The 22882-nt window shown below is 43.0% G+C and overlaps 2 protein-coding genes across 2 annotated transcripts in view; one reads left to right on the plus strand and one right to left on the minus strand.

Annotated features, from left to right (window-relative positions):
- Positions 1 to 22882, plus strand: part of stab1 (stabilin 1) — a 126187-nt gene that overhangs the window by 18284 nt on the left and 85021 nt on the right. Inside the window, exons 11-21 of the mRNA XM_083939036.1 lie at positions 6860 to 6997; positions 7258 to 7329; positions 15166 to 15279; positions 15652 to 15705; positions 17063 to 17143; positions 17228 to 17386; positions 18598 to 18660; positions 19677 to 19769; positions 20740 to 20826; positions 20921 to 21032; positions 22252 to 22438. Coding sequence (XP_083795162.1) covers positions 6860 to 6997; positions 7258 to 7329; positions 15166 to 15279; positions 15652 to 15705; positions 17063 to 17143; positions 17228 to 17386; positions 18598 to 18660; positions 19677 to 19769; positions 20740 to 20826; positions 20921 to 21032; positions 22252 to 22438 — 1160 coding nt within the window. The remainder of the gene's footprint in view (positions 1 to 6859; positions 6998 to 7257; positions 7330 to 15165; positions 15280 to 15651; positions 15706 to 17062; positions 17144 to 17227; positions 17387 to 18597; positions 18661 to 19676; positions 19770 to 20739; positions 20827 to 20920; positions 21033 to 22251; positions 22439 to 22882) is intronic.
- Positions 3270 to 4882, minus strand: LOC310965470 (nuclear factor 7, brain-like; the record flags this gene model as incomplete). Its single annotated transcript, XM_083939086.1, has 1 exon — positions 3270 to 4882. The coding sequence occupies exon 1, from the start codon at positions 4659 to 4661 to the stop codon at positions 3270 to 3272; it is 1392 nt and encodes a 463-aa protein (XP_083795212.1). The 5' UTR covers positions 4662 to 4882.

Genomic DNA, 22882 nt, shown 5'->3' on the forward strand with positions numbered 1-22882 from the left:
ACCCAACTTTCATGACCATAGGTGAGGGTAGGAATGAAGATTGACCGGTAGATCCAGAGCTTTGCCTTCAGCTCTCTTTTCGTTACAACAGTGCGGTAGAGCGACTGTAACACCGCCCCCGCTGCTCCCCTCACTCGTGAACATGATCCCGAGGTACTTGAACTCCTTCACTTGGGGAAAGGACTCATTCTCTACCTGGAGTAAGCAATCCACTGGTTTCCTGCTGAGAGCCATGGCCTCAGATTTAAAGGCAACCATAAGAATAATATTTTAACTTAATTTTTTATTGGCCCTTTGATCAGAACAATGCAAAGAAAAAACATTTTTAAACAAACACACAAAGTTATTAGTATAGTTTCTGCTACAGGCTAGGGGCGTAACTCTGGATTGTTATATAAACTCAGTGATCAACGATCCAATAACGTTGATGCAAAGTGGAAATGTTGACACACATAATCATCTGTATTTGTGAAATTCCCTCTTTATATTTATATTTTTCTACATGTTTTTCATTTAAAAGCTCAGGAATAAAAGTGTCAAATCACCTTTTAGTCGATTTTTGTGAGCTGATTTAAATGTCACTGCTTGTGTTAAATTAAAGATAATATATAATATCATTGTCCAGAGAACTGATCCGTCGTGTTGCGATCAAACTTGTGATTTACACCCCTACTGCAGACATTCAGTGGTCCTTTTCATTTCATTTCATCAGTTGTGTTTACATTCATACTCAAACTTAATACATACATACATACATACTTAACATGGCATAACACACATTTCCAAGTAATACCACCTGACTGAACTGTGTCTGTCAAAATTTGTCACATTCATAATCCTCTTGATTTCAATTTTTTTGTATAGCTCAAAATCACAGACATCAACTCCATCATCTTATTACTGTATTTTAAGTTCTTGTACCGCATTTCATCGTTAAAACAGAATTAAACAGCAATGCATTCAATAAGACTTGTTAAAAAATATCTTTATATTCCTTATGGTAAGGTGCAGAAAATAAAGCACATTATTTTTGTATTGGTGCCAAAACTCAGGTGTTGTATCAGCACAGGCATGGGAAATAACCCAGCCCTAAATTATTTAAACAGGTTATATTAATATATAATGTGCATTTCCATATAAATTTCCCTTTTGAATTATTTATTTAAGCATGAATCTATATCTTTGACTCATCAGATTAATCTGTTAGTCTCGTGTGTCACATGTGGCACTGTATACATTTTTATCATCACCACCACCACTAGATCCCGGTCAACCCCGGTACGGGAGGTACTGGTCCAGCTCTCTGTTTAAAGGGTAAGGTTCCTAGGATTAATGAGTATGGGGCGGCAGTAGCTCAGTCCATAGGTGACTTGGCTGGGAACCGGAGAGTTGCCGCTTTGAGTCCCTGTGTGGACCATGAATGAAGTGTGGACTGGTGGCCGGAGAGGTGCCAGTTTATCTCCTGGGCACTGCCGAGGAGCTGTTAAGCACCAAACCCCCAACTGCTCGGGGCGCCGGTCCACTTGCAGCCCCCTCGCTCTAACATCTCTCCATTAATTGCATGTATACAGGGCCTGTCTATGCATGTGTGTGTATTTCGGGCCTGTGTGTGTAACATGAATAACAATACTAGGGTGAAATAATCAAATTTCCCCTTTGCAGGATTAATAAAGGTAATAACTAATTGTTATTACCTAATTAATTTCACCAGTAACTGCTTAAGCTGGTTTCGAGGAGGCTCACCCAGCTCCTAACTGCCTACATCCAGACATCTACCCTGCATGCTTTGATACAGCAGCTCACCGAATAGCCCTGAGTCGCATACTAATGTCAGCCGCGCCTGTTAACGGCAGCTCTCCTCTGACTGATCTGTGCACTTGTTAGAGGACTAAGATAAGACTTAAGTGACTCTGGTGAGCCCCAATGATCTGTTAATTTCACCTGAGTGAGAATAACCTGTAATAACCACTAATAATAAAATAATAATTTGATATTAGACACACAATTACCTTTTACTACCATCATAGATCTAAATACAGAACCTCATCCATCCATTTACTTTAAATGCAATTTGATTATGTACTGGAAAGCTTTTGAGCAAGTACAATAGTGTTCACTTATCTCAATGATTCAACTGCAATTAATCACTCTAAAATATAAACTTGATAAGATTTAAAATCAAAACTATAAGAGCTGAGACAGGAAAGAGAAGGCATTAGGCCTCCTGAGTGTCCCAGACGCTCTGTGAGGAGACGAGGTCCATCGAGCACAACTCACGACCTCTTTCAAGGTCTCGAAATAGTTCAAGCAACAGACAAGTCCAAAAATCAACAGTGTGAGCGAAGAAGCACTCCAAAAGGAATTGTAATTCTCTGTTATTTGGTAGGATTGTTAATCCGTATTGCTGGATTCTTCTGGTAATGATTGAGTACTTTTGAAGTCTTAACTATGATGTTTCGCTGCCCACGACTCCTGTTCATGATACGGTGCGATGTCGATGCATTGGGATTTAGGAAGAAAGAACCATAAGAGCATAAACATGTCCCGGGAGTAATCTCTACAAACAGATTCTGCAGAGGAAAGTAGAATCTGTAGGCAAGTGGCTTGGTTTCCTTTACTTATCATGACGGAGCAGGCTTTGGCTGCATGCGGGAAAACAGTCATGGAGAGCAGAAGATTTAAATTTTACTTAATTTCTCTTTGATTTTGGTAAAAGTTATTCGCCACGTTGCTACCAAACGTCATAGCGCACATTCACATTAAATCCTGCTATCCTAATATTTTCATTAACCTGGTATGCAAAGCAAACACAGTCATTTTAAAATAAAATGATTGTGCTTCATGGCAATGATGCAATTACAGTTCTGTTCACACCTGTTTCAACAGTCTACTGCATGTTTACATTGTTTACATCATATACACCCGTTGTCTGCTTACATCTGATACACGCATGTCTTTCTGCATCTCACGCCGACGATGTTCTCTGTATCTAACTTGTACTAACACACTAACATCCTGACACCTATTCTTCTTTTACACTTTATTCTTGTTAGGTTAAAATGTTTTTGTATAGTTGCACTGTCGTTATTTGCTGCTCTGTGTGCCCTGAATTGCCCCCCGGGGACAAATAAAGTTTTTTGAATTGAATTGAATTGAATTTAATTGAATTATCCTGTAAATTTAACATTGCCATAATATGCAGCATTGCATCCAGTGCCCTAAAATAACCAGAGATATTATAAAATACACCACGGTGACAGTCAGCAAAACTAACTGAGTTTTCTGTGCAAATGGAGCTTCAGTGGTAAAATCTTCAGTGGGAGGCGGTTCTCAGTGTAGATGTAGGGAAACAGGGTGTCAGTGAAAGCGTGTTTGAAGGTGTGTATGTGCGTGTTAGTATCAGGATCAGAGAAAGAAAGCTTTCCTTTGTCGTAGTCCAAATGGACTCTGATCCTCTGGAGCTTCTTCTTCACTGGCAGATTCTTTTCTGAGTCTGAGGTGGAGAACGCTGTGAATTCACCGTTGGAGAACAAAATTCTCCACAATCCAGGCTTTAGGCGTCCTTTGATATTGATGCACTCTGCCAACATTCCCAGTTCCCAGTCCTTGTTGTCTCCAACCTCAACATCCCATGTGTGAGTCCCTGAGTTAAAGCCTTTAGAGCCAAGGACGGAGCAGGAGAATTTGGTCCTCTCTGGGTTTTTTGGAAGTGCCTGTCTCCCATCGTGTCTCACGCTGGTCAGATCTTCAGAAAGGACAAGTTCTGGGTCGGAAGTGTTTGGATCCAGAATCACAGGAGTGTAGGAGACCATGTGCTTCATCTTGTCCCAGATGTGGAAGGTCAGGTTGCCCAGGTGTTTGGCCTCGTCTATCAGAGCTCCTGAGAGCAGCTGTGGATCATCCAGCAGGGGGCGCTGCTGGACTCTTTCCACTGCAGCCTTGTAGTTCTGCAGGAATGAGACGTCTTCAGCTCTCAGCTCCACCTCTGTGGCTCTGATTGTGTCTGAGAGAGCTGCTATCTCTCTGCTCAGAGCCTCAATCTTCTCCTTCATCACCTGACTCTTCTGCTCCTCTTCCTCCTTCAGAGCAGAGATCCTGGCCTCCTCTTCCTCTTGTAGAAACTGGTGCAGCTTCTTAAACTGCTCCTTAATCTGCCTCTCTGTGTGTCGGGCCTGGACCTTAATTTGTCCTGCTGTTTGATCACAGTTGCCTTTAACTTGTTCAAACAGCTTCAGTTTATCCTGTAAGGGCTTCAGGGATTTCCGGAGCTCCATTCTGTGATCCTGTGCAGCTTCATCGATGGGTCTGAATCTGTGGTCGGTGTGTTTTCTTGAGTCTCTGCAGACGACACACACTGGCTGCTGATGGTCCAGACAGAAGAGTCTGAGCTTCTCAGAGTGCAGACTGCAGAGAGCCTCTGAACCTCTCCGGTCTCTCTCCAGTAAAAAAGACTCACACAGGTTCTTTAACGCCAGGTTACGAGGAGGATCAGTTCTTGATGATCTTCTGTTACAGCATGGACACTCACATGTTTGTTTCTCTCTCCACCATTTCTTCAGACAGTCTTTACAGAAGCTGTGGCTACAGGACAGGACAACAGGATCATTAAAGACGTCCTGACAGACAGGACAAGTGAGATCCTCCTCTGATCGGGAAGCCATTTTGTCGCTGTGTGAAGCTGAAAACAAAGCAAGCTGAACGTAGTCAGTTTAGAGAGTTACTTTCACTTTGTTGTGACTCGCCCAGTTCATTACGTGGAACCAGCAGCAGGTTGAAGTGCAAGTTTTCAGATTTCCAGTAATTCCAGTGTTCCTTCCTTCAGCTGTCGTCTGTGGTAGTTTCAGTGTGAAGACAAATATTACTATCTGCCTCTCAGTGTGTCTGTGTGTGCAGGAACAAGGACTGTTGAGCCTCTTCCTGTTTGTGACTCAGGAGAGGAGGTGGAGCTTTGTCAAAATCTATAAAACTGCTCTGTAATAACAGACGTGTGCTGCTTGTGCATGAGTATATTTATATCAGTACTATAATTAAATTACTGGCCGATTTATCTAACAATATATTGCATTTTTATTCCAATCATTGATATGCAGTGAAATAAATGTAATTAAACTAAAGAAATAAGAGTTTTATTTATGCAATAATTCATTCACAATGAAAATACCAACATTGGTTTCTGGCAATTAGTGCTGATTAGTGATATCGATTGTTATCAGGCCAATGTTAGCTAACATCAGCCGTCAAAGACACCAGGTAACATTAGACACACACACACACACACACAGACACACTTGTGATCTTGTAAACATTTTTAATATTTAATATTTAAACTCAAAACATGAAATGAACACATGAAGAGCTCTTTTCCAAATTTAAAAAAATTAGTTTGAGCCACTTTGCTGTAAACAGAACCTTTTCACTGCTTCATCAGTGTTTCTGCCAAATATCTTTATTTTCTTGTTTAAAATGGTCTCAAGATGCAGTTCCTTTCCAAACCGCGACCAGCGCCAAACCTGTTTTTAGCCTAAATGCGATACGTCCTCTCGACCAATCAGAACTCAGTGAGCGTTCTATGCGATCCAACATGGCGGCGCTCTGAAGCGGGAGAGTTTTTTGTTTCGTCCGTCCGTTCAACATGTTCAGACTGAGCCAATAAACCATTTTGACAAGATAAACTGAATATTAACCAAATGTGTGGGTTTAGGTAAAAAATGTAATTTTCCTGAAAACTATTAGAATGGATTTATAGCGTTTTGGAAAAGAGCTCCTCACATACAAGTCTTTCAAGTCATCATGTTAAGTTCAGGTCGAGTCTCAAGTCATTTATGTTTTGTGACACTTGTCACAAATGAGTGCACTCAAGTCACAAGTCAACATCACTGGTGTTAGACTTTTGTATAAAAGGGCGGGCACTTTCAAAAAAACTACCCAGCAGGTGATTGGATGAACCATCGGTCAATCATCCCAAAAGAAATTTCAGTCAAAAGCAACTGGACTTGGTTATTTGTCACGGAAGACGTTTCAACTCTCATCCAAGAGGCTTCATCAGTTCATGTACGCATCTGACCAGGCTGGGACTGGACCAGGACCAGGACCAGGACTAGGACCAGGACCAGGCTGGGACTGGTCCAACTATCTGGCGTGGAGATCACGGTATTTAACCTCTCAAGGCCGGTGATGTCACTGGAACCCTTTGTGCTCCAGGTGCTAACGACCGTCGTTGGAGTGACAGTCATTGGTGGGCAGTTGGTTTGGACTTCGTTAGTGCTCTATTGAGTCTGAATGACAGTCGTTGGAGTCACAGGAGGCCATTTGTGAACAGTTGTTCTTTGAGGTTAGATTGTTGAATGAAGGGATGAAAGGGCAGCATTGTAAAGTGGAGATAAGTGGTGTCTCAGACCTCCTCCTCTGTTTAGCGATGGTTTCTCTACTTTTGCAGAGATGCTTCTTTTACTCCTCTTTCAAACCATCTGTCCTCTCTGTCCAGGATGTGGACATTGTTGTCATCAAAGGAGTGGGCTTTGCTCTTGAGATGTAAGTGGACAGCAGAGTCCAGGCCTGAGGAGTTAGCTCTCCTGTGTTGGCCCATGCGTGTATGCAGTGGTTGTTTTGTTTCTCCACTGTAGAGATCTTTGCATTCCTCGGTTCTCTGAACGCGAGGCAGACCTGACAGGCGACTCTTTGTTGAGAAGATCAAACCGACCCTAAAAGGGCTTAAGCCCCTCTGACAATGTGGCCTCACATATCAGCCTAAACCTGGTTCGGCGTTTCCACAATGATTAAGATATCAGATAACTGCCTCACTAATCAAGTTACTTAAACGCACATAAATACAGTCATGATCTCTGTCTGGTTGATGTAGAGGTTCATCCTGATGGACAACCCCAGCAGACTGTACACCGTCATCCAGGAAGACCTGCCAGCAGCCAATGGGATCATCCACATCATCGACCGGCCAATCACAAACACATTTTCTGATCGGCCTTCTCGTGATGAACAGGTGAGTTAAAGGGTTACTTCACCATAAACGCTCTGGGAACCCACTACTGTAACAAGAAATACTAAATCTTTACTGAGGTTAACACAAAAACATTTGATCCAAACAGAACGAAAAATGCTTCAACATATTTGTATTTGATCCCCTTTAATGTATTAATGTTATTTTTATGTCCAGTTAAATTTATACTAGATGATTTCCTGCTAACTGGACTGTTATGAAAGTGAATGTCTGTCATTTGATCCTCTTCATCTTGTGTCCAGTTTGCTGATAAGACGATTGGAGAGATTCTGACTAAGGATGAAAAATTCAACCGCTTCCTGTCTCTGGTTGATGTGAGTATATTTTTTTTACCCCACAGAAGAAGAGGCAGTCGAACTTTAGCGGTCAGTAAAACGAAACAATCCTGATTCTCCTGTCCCAAACAGTGCTGGGGTCAATCCTAGCTCAGCAACCATAACTCAGCACAGCAGGGGCCTTGTGTATAAACGATGTGCACGCATGAAAAGTTTGCGTACGCTGGTTTTAGATTTTCAAAGATGAAGCTGCAGCTGAAGCTGCTGACGTCCAGCCTAATCATCGTGTAGCCGAGTAGCCCATTTTTACCACAAAGTAAGCGCTCACTGTATTTTTCGGATTATAAGTCGCAGTTTTCTTCATAGTTTGGCCGGGGGTGTGATTTATACTCGTGACTTATTATTAACACATTACCGTAAAATATCAAATAATAGCCCGGGCTAATATTTATCTCAGTCACGTAAGAGACTAGGCGTATATCAGCAATTGTCACACACACACGTCAACCAATCAAAATTCGGCGAGGGCGGGTCATGGCAGAAGTGCGTTGTGTAAAAAAAGATGCTAGCTGCTACTTCCGTACCGTTGAGTTAGCGGAGTTGTTCAGAAGTGACACCGAGGAAGAAGAGTTCAGTGGATTCCGTACCTATGAAAATGGATCATTTCAACATTGGCGGTAACTTATAAAAACAACTGAGAAGGGCTGAACAAAAATGGCACCGAAAAGAAAATCATATACTGCAGGTTACAAGCTGGAAGTAGTGAAATATGATAGAAGAGGAAGTGGCGCGTTGTCTACCTTTGGAGTTGGCGGAGTTGTTCAGAAGTGACAGCGAGGAAGAAGAGTTCATTGGGTTTAGTGATTAGCAGTGACAGAGTGTTTGGTAAACGTAGAGCATGTTCTATATGTTATAGTTCTGTGTGATTAGTGACAGAGTGTTTGGTAAACGTAGAGCATGTTCTATATGTTATAGTTCTGTGTGATTAGCAGTGACAGAGTGTTTGGTAAACGTAGAGCAGGTTCTATATGTTATAGTTCTGTGTGATTAGTGACAGAGTGTTTGGTAAACGTAGAGCATGTTCTATATGTTATAGTTCTGTGTGATTAGTGACAGAGTGTTTGGTAAACGTAGAGCATGTTCTATATGTTATAGTTCTGTGTGATTAGTGACAGTGTGTTTGGTAAACGTAGAGCATGTTCTATATGTTATAGTTCTGTGTGATTAGTGACAGAGTGTTTGGTAAACGTAGAGCAGGTTCTATATGTTATAGTTCTGTGTGATTAGTGACAGAGTGTTTGGTAAACGTAGAGCATGTTCTATATGTTATAGTTCTGTGTGATTAGCAGTGACAGAGTGTTTGGTAAACGTAGAGCATGTTCTATATGTTATAGTTCTGTGTGATTAGTGACAGAGTGTTTGGTAAACGTAGAGCATGTTCTATATGTTATAGTTCTGTGTGATTAGTGACAGAGTGTTTGGTAAACGTAGAGCATGTTCTATATGTTATAGTTCTGTGTGATTAGCAGTGACAGAGTGTTTGGTAAACGTAGAGCATGTTCTATATGTTATAGTTCTGTGTGATTAGTGACAGAGTGTTTGGTAAAAGTAGAGCATGTTCTCTATGTTATAGTTCTATGTGATTAGTGACAGAGTGTTTGGTAAACGTAGAGCATGTTCTATATGTTATAGTTCTGTGAATGACTCTTACTGTAACATGTTACGTTAACACACCAGGCTCGTTCTCAGCTCGTTGTTCATGCGTCATCTAACGTAAACACTTATTCAGCCTGTTGTTCTCTGTTCTAGTTTTATTTAAATTGCCTTTCAAGATGAAATGTTGTTTCTTGGTTTTGGATTTTATCAAATACATTTCCCCCAAAAATGCGACTTATACTCGAGTGCGACTGATATCTGTTTTTTTCCTTCTTTATTCTGCATTTTCGTCTGCTGAGACTTTTACTCCGGAGAGACAAAAATACGGTATATGCTGTTATATTAAAGCAATTATTACCTTTCTTTCATGTCTCACAGCGATTCCCTCCAAAGTCCCACCCTCTTCTCCCTGCCTGACCTCTGACGCTCCCCTGACACGTGCACTGAGAGAGAAATGCTGCGTTCGAGTGCCATGGGGACGTCCGAAGTTTCACTCAGCAGGAGGTTCCACTTTGTTTGCAGGCTTCAGATTTCCCATTGCACTCGAACACAGCATGAGCAGCGCAAGTGAAATGGAGCGACAATGAAACTCTGCAAATAATTTTATTTGGACGGAATAAAATAATTGGTCAGACTTTTATCAGAAATATATGAGAATTGAATTTTTTTGAGTTTAAACAGCTGGTGGGTTTATTTTACATTTGAGTGCCGTACGCTTACTAGGAGCACTTTAAGATTACAAAAGAAAAGTGTAAAAATGCCAGAAAGGTAAGAATTGCTTTAAAACATTGGGAAAATCCGCTTAAAATAAGCCATAGTCTATATTTGGACTGTCAGTAGTGTTGAGATCAACCTGCAGTTACCTCCCCGGGTCCGTTGATCGGAGGATAGAAGGAGAGATCTTGAGACGATGGCTTGAGATCACACCAATATCTTTATTGGAGCACACAACTCAAACCAGGTCATACATCAGAAGAGTCTGTTGTTGTCTAGCGGCTTTAAATCCCCTTCTGTCGATGGTAACGCCTTAAAGGTAAAAAAGGCGGCAATGGGCGTTAATCTGCCTGGCAACACATTATAACACTAACAGCTGAGTGAAGGAAATTAGTGCATGTCCCTATATGGCTATCTAGAGAGAACAGATGTGTCTGTGTTTGCACCACACGAACTTGTCAGTTAATGAATATGTGTGTGTGTGTGCCTAAAATAAGGAAATGAGCATTCCTCTGTTCTTTAGGATCATAACGAGGTGATGTGTGAGAGAGCACGAGATCTCTATCTTGCACACTCTACAGATCTGAACTCTCTTTTCTGTGAGGCAAGTTATTATCTGCTCAACCAGCCAGGACTAGTCTCATTCCAGGGGTTTATGTACCATGACCCCACTGTGCACCAACTTCAGGTTAGCCATTTCAAAAGCCACATGACCGAGCAGCTCATTTCTCTATCTTCCACAGTAGACAAGTACGCCTTTCTGTTTTTGTCACAAATAAAAAACACATAAAAACAGCTTAGTAAAATCTAGAAAGCAGCGTGGTTTCTTTTTTTTATATATATCTGTTCATTGCTCTTGCACTGCTTGGATTGAGACGGACAGAATTTGTGGCTGAGTTTTTTTTTTAAAGCAGCAGAAGTTACTGAGGTTGGGGGCAGAGTGGGTCATCCTCTGTTCGAGAGATTGGTGGTTCGATCCCCATCTCCCCCGGTCCACATGTCGAAGTGTCCTTGGGCAAGACACTGAACCCCGAATTGCTCCCCGTGCTGCGCATGGGTGTGTAAATGTTGTGTGAATGGTTAGATCAGATTAGATGGTATGTAGATGTCCACTGCCATCAGTGTGAATGTCTTTGTGAATGGGTGAATGTGACAGACACTGTGAAAAGGCCTTGAGTAGTCAGAAGACTAGAAAGGCGCTATATAAGTACAAGTCCATTTACCATTTACCATTTACCGCGTCACAGCGCATTAGTGACCACACTGTGTTTGTAAAGACAGCCATAGCAACAGTAGCTAAGGCAGTGAGTCCCGACCTTGTTTGGGCTGTGACCCCATTTTGATATCAAAGTTTTCTGGCGACCCCAGGGACATTTATTTTTCTAGAATTAGTTTTTGACCATGTTTGTTGTTCTGTGTTGAAAATACAGAGTAGTCTCATCAGTGTGATTGTATCTACAAGGCTGAACATGAAAAGGCCTACAGAGCAAACAATCTCTCTCATATGAGGAATTATGTAAAAAAAAAAAACTACTGCTGCATCTTAAACTGGCGACTGTGGCTCAGTGTAGGAGTGGATCATCCTCCATTCGAGAGATTGGTAGTTCGATCCCCACCTCTCCCGGTCCACATGTCTAAGGGCATACTCACACTGTCCTTCCGTACCGCGACCCGGGCTTTAGGGTACTTGTCCCCCCTCCCTCTCCCCCCGCGCCCCAGCCCCGTTTGTACTCATACTACCTGGGCCTCGGCCAATGCTTCTTGCTGTCCACACGCCATCAAGCCGTAACACGTCACACGCATTGATCGCGTGTGTGGCTTTGTTTCCAAATCTTTCCACAGACCTCAGAGTTTTTGTGCGTCTTGTCGACTGTTTTTGAATATTTTCATCCGACCAAATCTGCAGTAAACACTCCACCTCCGCATCACACCAACGTGAACCTTTCACCGCCATTGTTGTTGTTGTTAAATGTCCGCGCATGGTCCGTCCTTCTATTTACATGTCCGAACAGGCGGACATAACGCTACTGCCGTAGGGCTCGTGCTCGTACACGTGCGCATGCTCGTGCTCGTACATGTGCAAACGGCTCCGCTAAAGCCCACCTCTTTCAAGCGGGCCATGGACGGCCCGCTGGCCGCAGTTATGCGCGGAACGGGTGCACTCACATGGCTTAAAGGTACTAGGCTTTAGCTGAAAAACCGGTTTTGGCCCCGTGCAGAAGGACAGTGTGAGTGCGCCCCCTAAGTGTCCTTGGGCAAGACACTGAACCCTGAATTGCTCCCTATGCTGTGCATGGGTGTGTAAACGTGGTGTGAATGGTTAGATTAGATGGTCTGTAGATGACCACTGCCATCAGTGTGAATGTGACAAACACTGTGAAAGCGCCTTCAGTAGTCAGAAGACTAGAAAGGTGCTATATAAGTAGCGGTGAACATTAGAAAGAAAGAAAGTCACCTCACCATACTCAATGGGATGGCTGAGCCTGCGCACCTCACTGCAGCCTTTCAAAGTCAGGCGCTGTAGTCGACAGAGCGCGTCTCATCTCTGCAGTGAAATCCAGTCGTGAACGGTACTTTGATTTCATACAAACGAGAGCACTAAACCCGGCTTCACACAAAAGGAACCAACAGATTTAGAGCACACAGTGAGATCTCTGGGTACTCATCTTTTGCTCCGAACCAGAATTCCTCCACCGTTACTCACAAATGTAATTTCTATCATAGGAAAGTTCAATCAGCTGTTCAACAGCGGTGGCAGGCGGGTCCACTGCGCCTGCATCACAGTGAAATGGGTCTCTTACCCAGTCAAACTTCGACATATCCACGTACAGTATGGGAAATAGGGAGCAAAGTGCTCTTCTAGGCCTTTCAGGTGGCTGCACATCTCCTTTGCGGAGCACTTATCGATGCTGTTGTCTTTTTAAAACTGACTCAGCTGGGAAAGGGTGAAGTTTGCCTTTGAAATGCTTTCTCTCCAGTATTCGAGTTTCCCCCTGAATCCATCGATACGATCACACATCTGCACGACATTCTTGTTTTTCTCCTGCATGCTTATGTTTTGGTCGTTAAGTTTTCCAAAGATGTCTGTTTAATTTGCAAGGAGGCACATTTTCTGCTGGTCACACAGAAATTTGACAAAATCATTCTTTTTCACATCCATGGAAAATGCCAACACTTCGTTTCTCAGCTTGAAAAAACGCTCCAACACGTTACCACTCGACAACCACCGTGCTTCTGTGTGAAATAGTAAGTTTTCATATTCAGAGCCCATGTTAGCGCACAGTGTTGCAATTGTGGCTTGATGTAATTCACCATGGTTAAGGCCTGCTGCAGTATGTCATGCAATGATTCAGTCAGTTCAATGAGTCATCTGAGTTTTAAGTATCCGCAAACCATTTTGCCGTTTGAGTGATCGTATCGATAGACAGAGCCCATGTCGGCGCAGGGTGTTGCAAACAGACGTGCGCGCAGAGGATGTGGCTTGTTGTAATTCACCATGGTTACGACCTGCTGCAGTATGTCTGGGTGGGCGCACTCAGTTCTTTAGATGCCAGTTGTTCACGGTGAATCATGCAATGACTCCATATTACAAATGGGGCTATCTGAGTTATACGTATCCGCAAACAATTTTGCCGTCCTGCCATAGACGGAGCTCCGTCCGTGCAAAATCCCCGTACGCTCCCGGGGAATTCTGTTTTTCTCCACATCATCCTGAAGGACATCGTACATTGCTTGTGAAGTTTCACGTCCAGTGAGAGGGAAGCAATACAAAATATCCTCGTGAATTGCATTCTCTTGCACGTAACGAACGAATGTCAAAGCGTGGGCATTTTTTTCCCAGGGGTGTCAAAGTGATCCAGTAAAGGGCCGCTGTGGCTGCAGGTTTTCATTCTAACCAAGCAAGAACACACCTGACTCGACTTATTCAATCACCTGAACTGTCTTCACACAGTTGATTTGTTGGACAAGGTGTGTTTTTGATTGGTTGGAATGAAAACCTGCAGCCACACGGCCCTTTACTGGATCAGTTTGACACCCATGCTCTATGCTAACATCCATTTGAAGAGCGTAAACTGGGGAAAGGTTTTCTGTCAGCGTGCTCTCTTGGTCATCAGCGATTGCATCAATCCTTCTTTTCCCCGTGTTTTTCAGACCGTGGTATCACCTTTAATTTTTGAGCTTCTTCCTCCCCGCACATAATTTTTACCATTTCGATGGCAGCTGGCAATATTAAAGTATCTGCAATGGTATGCGGCTTCATAGCTCACCTCCAAAGACGCTTTCGGGGCCCATTCACTAACAGTCACAGCCTTTTTGAAGTACACTCGCTGCTCATTCAGCTCGGCAAATCTCTTTTCAAAAAAAGATCTTGGTTTGCCGACGTGCTCTTTGTGTGTTGTTTTAAAGTGTGTTTTGAGTGTGTTGGGTGTCATACTCTGGGCAGACAGGACGTTACCACACAGCAGACACTTCAGCTTCTCCTCGTTGCTTTCCATCACACTTGTAAATCCAGACTGAATGAAACTTTGGGGATATTTTCTCTGTCTCATTGTTTTCTGTCCCTCTGTTCCTCTTTGAGCTGTTTTTGCACGGCCAGGGCCAGGGCCAGGAGATGAAGTGGCACAGTCCACACTCCATTCATGGTCCACACAGGGACTCAAACCGGCAACCCTCCGTCTCCCAGCCGAGTCACTTATGGACTGAGATACTTGTTGGGTGTCATACTCTGGGCAGACAGGACTTCCGATCACACTTGAAAATCCAAACTGAATGAAACTTTGGGGATATTTTCTCTGTCTCGTTGTTTTCTGTCCCTTTGTTCCTCTTGGAGCTGTTTTTGCACGGCCAGGGCCAGGGCCAGGGCCAGGCGAGCGAATTCATCTTTACATTTCTTTTTGTTTTTTTCCTGCCTACTCTCACTGCAAGTTTTCTGGAAGTGTGCGTAACTCAAGTAACGTACCTGTGCAGTCACGTGATCACGGCGGTCAACGCTCAGATATTTGTATATGCTGCATTTTATTCGAACAAGTTTTAAAATAAGTGAAAGTATAGAAGACAGTTTAAGATTATTTGTAGTGTTCATTCATTCATTCATTCATCTTCAACCGCTTGTCCCTGTCGGGGTCGTGGGGGGCTGGAGCCGATCCCAGCTAACATCAGGCGTGAGCCGGGTCCACCCTGGACAGGACGCCAGTCTATCAGAGGGCACGTAGAGACGAACAGAGACAGACAACCATTCACACCTACGGGTGATTTTTTGAGTCAACAAGTGTTTTAATTTAAAAAAGTAAGAAAAAAAATTCTTTATTACTAGACATTTTCAACAACCCCATTTAAATTGCAGGCGACCCCACGTGGGGTCGGGACCCCAAGGTTGAAAAACTCTGAGCTAAGGGGAGGCGGTGCTTTGTGAACAGTCAACTGTCAGACAAGTTGCAATCAGTTTAGAGGAGATGCTAAATCTTCGGCTCAAATCAGATTTCTGTTGTTTTCTGTGTTTCCTAGAACTGTGGGTCGCCGCCTCCATTACGGGGTCCTGGACCTCTGACTGTTTTCATCCCCACCAACCAGGCGGTGGACAAATCCAGAGACGGCAGCATCCTATACATGCTGAACGATGTAGGTGTATTTAAGTTTTCATGTATTCAGTGTATTTGGGATAAGGTCAGAAAACATACAGGTTACTTGAAATTACAGTCTGTATTTTTCTTTTTAACAAATCCCATGGAAAGACAAAAACCAACAATGTGTTAGTTTGATTCACAATACTCTACTATAACTTCCTGATCCTGTCCAAAACCAGAGGATCCCATTGAAGACCTAAATCACAGCAGTATTTATAATTATTATTTTTTAAGTGCTCAGTAATTTCCTAACATAATGTCAACAACCACCCCAGATACACGTATCAGTTGTTAGCCCTTTAGCGATCATTATGCTTATGTGAGGATTATCAGGATATTTCTAATGACTTTCTGCTTTTTATTCAAGGCTAAACATAAACTTCAGGAACTTCTCAGACACCATGTTTTCTCCCAGGCTGCGGTAAGATGACCCCTCACCCCACACTCCCTCCTTCAGCCCATCCATCAAAACTTTTTCACTTGCTCCTTTCTTCCTTTTTGCTTTGCTTGCACAGAAGACAAACAAACAAATGCCTTTCTGTCGAACACTTTGATCGGGGCCAGATATCCCATTAGCTAACAGGTTGATTCTATATATTTTCATCATCACCATCAGGACAAACTTTACATGTAGGTTTAGTAGTAGTAGTAGTAGTAGTAGTAGTAGTAGTAGGTAAGCAGGTAAATTGTCAGGATGTTATTTTTTTCTGACGACCTGTCTTTAAATATTTAAAGAGATATTTTGCAGATTTTAATCCAGGCCTGTGTCATGGCAATGTGGGCATTGTGTTCAAATGAACAATGTTTGACCAATGTTTGACCTGTCTCCTTGGGTCTTACCTGTGTGTGTTTCACTTCCGCAAGTGTAACAAACACAGGTAAGACCCAAGAATACAGGTTCTCAGAGGTAAAATCTGGAAAAACAGTACACGGTAAATCAGTCGACTCTGGCAAATGTAAAGATCTAATGGGCAAAGACAAGGTCAAATACAAAAATTGGTGAAAAACGACTTAATACTCACCTCGGAAAAACAGGTGAGTATTGCTGAAATGCTGACTCAAGGGACAAGACGAACTAAACACTCTAGGGAAGGGGAGAGAACGAGGTGCGGCACATTAGGGTTGGGTGGGTAATCACACCTGAAGACCTGGAATGAGACAACATGTGAGTTTCAAAATAAGACACAAAACGCAAGACTTGAAACACTGGAGAACAAAGACAAAACTTAACTGCCAGGACGGGGCGTGACAGGAAGTCCCCAAGGAACGAATCATTGGGAATTGTATTTTTTTTGTGTGATGCTGTGAAACAAGGGGTTTGCATAATTGGCGGATGTCAGCGAATCTTCGATGCTCCGTTCCGGGAGGATTTCTGGCACAGAAACATCGTATATCTGAACACAGTGCCCACATAACCATGACACAGACCGGGATTAAGATGTGTAAAGTATCCCTTTAAGTAATTCTGTTGGGGGAATATTTTGGTGTGAGGCATCATGCAGTATTGCTGGTGTGTTTGTGTCTGTGTGTGTTGTTATCTGTAGTTTGACTGTACGTACAGATATAAGGTATGTGTGTATCTGTGTGTGTGTGTGTGTGTGTGTGTGTGTGTGTGTGTGTGTGTGTGTGTGTGTGTGTGTGTGTGTGTGTGTGTGTGTGTGTGTGTGTGTGTGTGTGTGTGTGCAGCTATCTCACTCGTGTTCTCACAAATGACTAAAACACATTACCTCTAAGGGAGATCATAAAGGCTAATCTCATTTTATTTTTCCCGTCTGTAGCTCACAGTCGACGAGCTGGCTTCTCTTCCTCAGATTCACACGATGGCGAATCAGATTGTCACTATTTCTGTGTCCGATGATGTAAGTGTCTCTCATTGGTTCCTCACAGCGTCTCTAATTTACAGTAAACATTCCCAGTTTGCATTAATACTCTTCCCCCTCCAGGGCGAGATTCTACTGGGTGAGAAGGGCGTCCGTCTGGCGAGCACCAACATTGTGGCGTCAAACGGGATCATCCATATGATTGACGGGCTTCTTTACCCGCCCTCTATCCTTCCCATCCTACCTCATCGCTGTGATGTCATCGAGAGCAAGATCACCGTGGTGAGCACAGCGAGGCTGACATCATCGCCAAACCTTTTGCTTTATTGTATTTTTCTGGCAACCATTTTTGACGGATAGTCATATTGACAGCACTTACACTACAGTTTCAATGTTTATACTGTATATGTATAATAATAATAATGACTTTATTTGTATAGCACCTTTAAATAGTTTACAAAGTGCTTTAACAAAAATCAAATACAGTATAAACAAAACAAATAATAATAAAAGTAAAATCCAATGAGGTACAACATAGCCATAAATTACACATCATGGTATAAATAGAACAAAGGAAATTATTCATTCATTCATCTTCAACCGCTTGTCCCTGTCGGGGTCGCGGGGGGGCTGGAGCCGATCCCAGCTGACATCGGGCGTGAGGCGGGGTCCACCCTGGACAGGACGCCAGTCTATCACAGGACACATAGAGACGAACAGAGACAGACAACCATTCACACCTACGGGTGATTTAGAGTCATCAATGAACCCAACACCTGCACGTCTTTGGACTGTGGGAGGAAACCGGAGAACCCGGAGAAAACCCACGCAGACACGGGGAGAACATGCAAACTCCACACAGAAGGGCCCCAGCCAGGATTCAAACAAGGAAGTCTCTCGGCGTGATGCAACAGTGCTAACCACTATTTCACCGTGTCGCCCCTGGACAAAGGAAATAAGTATTAGCTTATTAGTTTATTAATCTAAGATGCTAGCAAAGAAAGAAGAACAATGAGATAAAAGAATAAAATGACGGCATGTCTTAAAAAATGAGTTTTAAGAAGTGACACTGAATCAGCAAGCCTTGTATTTATACTATATGTAGATCTTTGTACGTAACTCAACACTTTCTGTGGACCGAATCTCGACCTTCGCTGCCTAAAACAAATGTAAATGAGATTCATAATGAAATGAAATTAGACATTGTGTTATTTATGGTTATTATCAAAGACAAACCCTAATGTAAAAAGACAGGTAGTGCTGCAGCAACAACACAGCATGTGCGAACACCACAGGCGTGCAAGCCCTGGCAGTTTCAGAGAGCCGTCACGCACTGCTCATTAGAGTCAAATCAGGCTCTTAACAAACAAACAGTAAAACACAGAGACTCTCAATCAAACTCAGTGAGAGCTGCAGACATAACAGACCAATAGAAAGAGGGCAGGTAGCTTAACGCTAACAATCAAAGTATGAATGTGTTTGTGTGTTTTCAGAGTCCATGCGTTCACTGCAGCTACCTCTACGAGACTGAATGTCCAGACGGCACCATTGAAATGGTAAAACATCATTATTACTGCAACTGTTCTGTTCTGTTCTTTGCTACAGAGCTCCCCGGGTGCGTCATACGAGTCATACAAACCCAAAACTATTGATGTGGAAATCAAATGGATTGAGAACGTGCAGTCAGTTTGACAATCCATGAGCAGAGATTAATGAACTGTGAGGTGAAACATATATGGGGGAGCTTTTAGTGAGGTTGTGATGCGACCTTTGACCTTGAGGGCAGGGAAGTGTTTTGATGATGTGCAGTAATTTGTTATTTATACCCACAGAATCAGAGGCAGAGCATAAATCAGACACATGAGAGCTGTAGCAATCAAAAGGGAGTTGTACAGCGGCTGCACTGTTTTCAGTCTGTTAAATACAGAAAATGAGAATTTTAGGTTATTTTCTAACACCAGATATTATTCATTCATTCATCTTCAACTGCTTTTCCCGGGGTCGGGGTCACGGGGGGCTGGAGCTGATCCCAGCTGACATCAGGCGTGAGGCGGGGTCCACCCTGGACAGGACGCCAGTCTATCACAGGGCACATAGAAACGAACAGAGACAGACAACCATTCACACTTACGGTCAAATTAGAGTAATCATTTATTCTAACATGTGCACGTCTTTGGACTGTGGGAGGAAACCGGAGAACCTGGAGAAAACCCACGCAGACACGAGGAGAACATGCAAACTCCACACAGAAGGGCTCAGGCCGGGATGCGAACCTGAAACCTTCTCGCTGTGAGGCGACAGTGCTACACCACTACACCACATTAGTCTGTTTCATTTTACCTGGCTTGACAAATAAAAACCATGTGAAATTATTTAGTTTTAACATAATTATAATTCCTTGGTTTTGTTCTGATTGCCGGATCCAGATCCCCAAAGTCTTGCTTTAAAATTTAAGCTCAGTTCAGCAATTTTTGCGCAGATTTGTCCAGCACGATTTTCTTCCACCCAATGAAACCTGCGGGTAAACGTGGACGAGAACAGAAAGCTCACAAATCTTTGTGTCTGTCTGCAGGACAGTCATCAGGTCGGCTGTGAATACATCACGTCCCCTCTCAGGCCGACGCTCAGTAAAGGCTGCGCCAAATTCTGCAACGCCACCAAAATGGTGAGTATTAATCAGTATAGAAGGTGTTCACTGTCTTGCACCATGCATCCTTGCCATGGACTGATCCAGAGTAATAACTTAGGAGAGGTACCGCTGGTCCTTCCTTCCTGCTGCTGTCAGACTTTACAATCAGCACTGCTCCCAATAGACTACTGACCTCATCCTGTACCCTGCACTGTGCAATATGCCTGTACTAAGGCATAAACCCGCAACCTTTTTTTGAACCCCAACCAAGTTGTGTTGATCGCCAACCGCCTCCTTTTGTTGTCTTAACCTAACCGGTCATGCAAAGGTAGTTTTGGTGACACTAAACGTAACTTTCACAGTCTTCCAGTTGCCGTTTCATAAGATATCATGCAAATTTGTGTGCAGAAGTTTTTGTAAGATACCAAATGAACCTGTTGATGAGATGTATATATACACCATATGTTGAATGGTGACGTAGTCCTCTATTTGAAGCATTCAGTATCTGTGTGTGTGTTAATGCATACAAGTATAAATGCATACAAGTATAAAATCAAAAATTCAGCCTGAGGCTCGCTGGTGCGGGGGAAACTAGTGAGGGAAGGGAGAGACACATGCGGCTACCAGCATTTACATGCAACCATGCTAATGTTAGCTTAAACATGTATCGACTAAGACTATGTAGACAGAGGACACTTACCACCGCAGCACAACGGGACCAGTGCCAAACACATCAGCTCAGCCACTCTGCAGCAAAACATACATGTGCTCTAAGAACAAAATAGTCAACACCTGGCTACGTGGTAAGGACGAGCAGCATGCAATCCTACCTGCCGAGAGCCAAAACTTCCAGACCGGAAGTGACGCGTCGGACAGGAGCGCAAAGAGAAAGCACCGGGGAGAGCTGCCCTATTTATACTCCGATCCGCCTACCATGGGTGGCTACCATTGGCCCTCAGTTAATGACCAGATATAAATGCATTCTGCTGCTACATGTGTTTAACAGGTAGCAGAGTGCTGTAAAGGTTTCTACGGTCCGGACTGTAAACCCTGTATTGGAGGATTTCAGCATCCCTGCTACGACAAAGGAACGGTGAGCAACAAACAAACAACTCTGTCACTGGAGCATTTGTTAACTGGTGTGTTTTATTTATTTATTTATTTATTTATTATTTTACCACATGCAGTGTTTTGACGGTATCAATGGCAACGGCTCGTGCAGCTGTCAGCCGGGCCTCAAGGGTGTCGCCTGTCACATCTGTGCGGATCCATCCAAGCATGGCGAGAACTGTGATGAAGGTTAACAGCTCCTCCTCACTCGTTTAAGGGTTAACATTTTAACATATTCAAACAAGACTACGTCTGTGTCCAAAATCACTGACTTGTTCTCAACAGTTTATTCTATATTGAGTGTTAAATTGAGATTTCAGACACCTGTTAGTCATTATTGTTTTGTGACAGCCGTAGATTCAATAAAATATGGAGCGTTGCGTTGGCATGGACGCTACTTTTTCCGTTATCATGGTAGAATAATAAAGGGCGCTATATGGTGGATAAATTGTTAACTTAAATCAAATGTAGGGATTTTGGACACAGCAAAGTCTACAGCCACTCTAATGACTTGTGGATTCTGTGTTTAGGCACAGCAGTGCTTTGAGCTAAATGCTAACAGCAGCATGCTAACAGGCAGGTTTAATATTCACCATTTTCACTATCTTAGTTTAGCGTGTTAACATGCTGACATTTGTTTATTAGCATTAAAGCTGAAGTTGGTAACTTTCGGTAAAAATATAAATAAATACACAATGTCATATTTGCTGAAATTGTCACTATTTCTTATAGCACAATGAGACGGACAATCAGTAAAAAAGTATCTACCTCTCTCTGTGCGCCCCTAATGTCATACGCCTGATCCTCCGCAACTGATAGACAACCAATCAGAGCAGAGGAGTTTCTGAAGCAGTGTCAATAACTGCTCTGAACTACGATCAAACTGTGAAACTAAGCAGCGCTGATCAAATATGAATCAATATTCTGTTACTGTATATTTCTCCCCTAAATTGTTTTCAGAAACAATGATTAATTGGTTATTTTTTTGCATGCGCGATGGAAACTAGCAGATGACATTAGGAGCGCATAGAGAGGGCTCTGGAGGCAGACAGGAGTAGAAGATGGAGGTACAGATACGTGACTTTTTCACAGATCGTCTGTCTCATTGTGCTGTCAGGATATAGTGACAGAAATGTAGTTTTCAGAAATAGTTACCAACTTCAGCTTTAAACACAACGTACAGCGGAGGTTGATGCAAACGTCAGTAGTTTGGCAGGTATTTGGACAAATTAAAATTGTGACCTGATGACGAGGGTGGTGTGTTTTGCCTGGTGTGATATTATTCCACTATTACACAACTTAAAATTATCACATGGTGTGTGTGTGTGTGTGTGTGTGTGTGTGTGTGTGTGTGTGTGTGTGTGTGTGTGTGTGTGTGTGTGTGTGTGTGTGTGTGTGTGTGTTTCAGAGTGTCACTGTGTCCACGGGGTGTGTGATAACCGTCCAGCCAGCGGTGGTGTGTGTCGCAGAGGATCCTGCATTGAGGGATACTCCGGAGAAAACTGTGACAATATGGCCACGCCCTGCAACTCTGACGGACTGCAGGAACACTGTCACATCAACGCGTACTGTACACACACAGGACTGCATACTATGTAAGACACTACCACTATTACCACACAGTTATGGTACCTGGCTTGTGATTTGATTTACAAAAAAGTGTTGGTTTGTGTCATGTTTTAGTCATTTTATCAATGTTAGTAACACATTTTAATCTGTATTTTTCATCTGTGACTGTGACTGAAATATCTAAACAGCTATTGGACGGATTGCTGTTATATTTCGTACGGACGTTAACGGTTAATGGAGGACGAATACTAACAACATCCCTCCAGCCACAGCTGTACTTAGTGTTAAGTGACAGTTTACACATTTATCATCATCATCATCACTAAACTAAGATGGTAAACATTACTCATGCTAAAATCAGAATCAGGTTTATTTCCAAGTAGGTTTCACATTCAGGGAGAGAAGTTCAGCATCCGTGAGGAACTCGGAGTAGAGCCGCTGCTCCTTTGCATTGAAAGGAGCCAGTTGAG

The sequence above is a fragment of the Echiichthys vipera genome (assembly GCF_963691815.1).
Source record: "Echiichthys vipera genome assembly, chromosome: X".
Lineage (NCBI taxonomy): Eukaryota > Metazoa > Chordata > Actinopteri > Perciformes > Trachinidae > Echiichthys > Echiichthys vipera.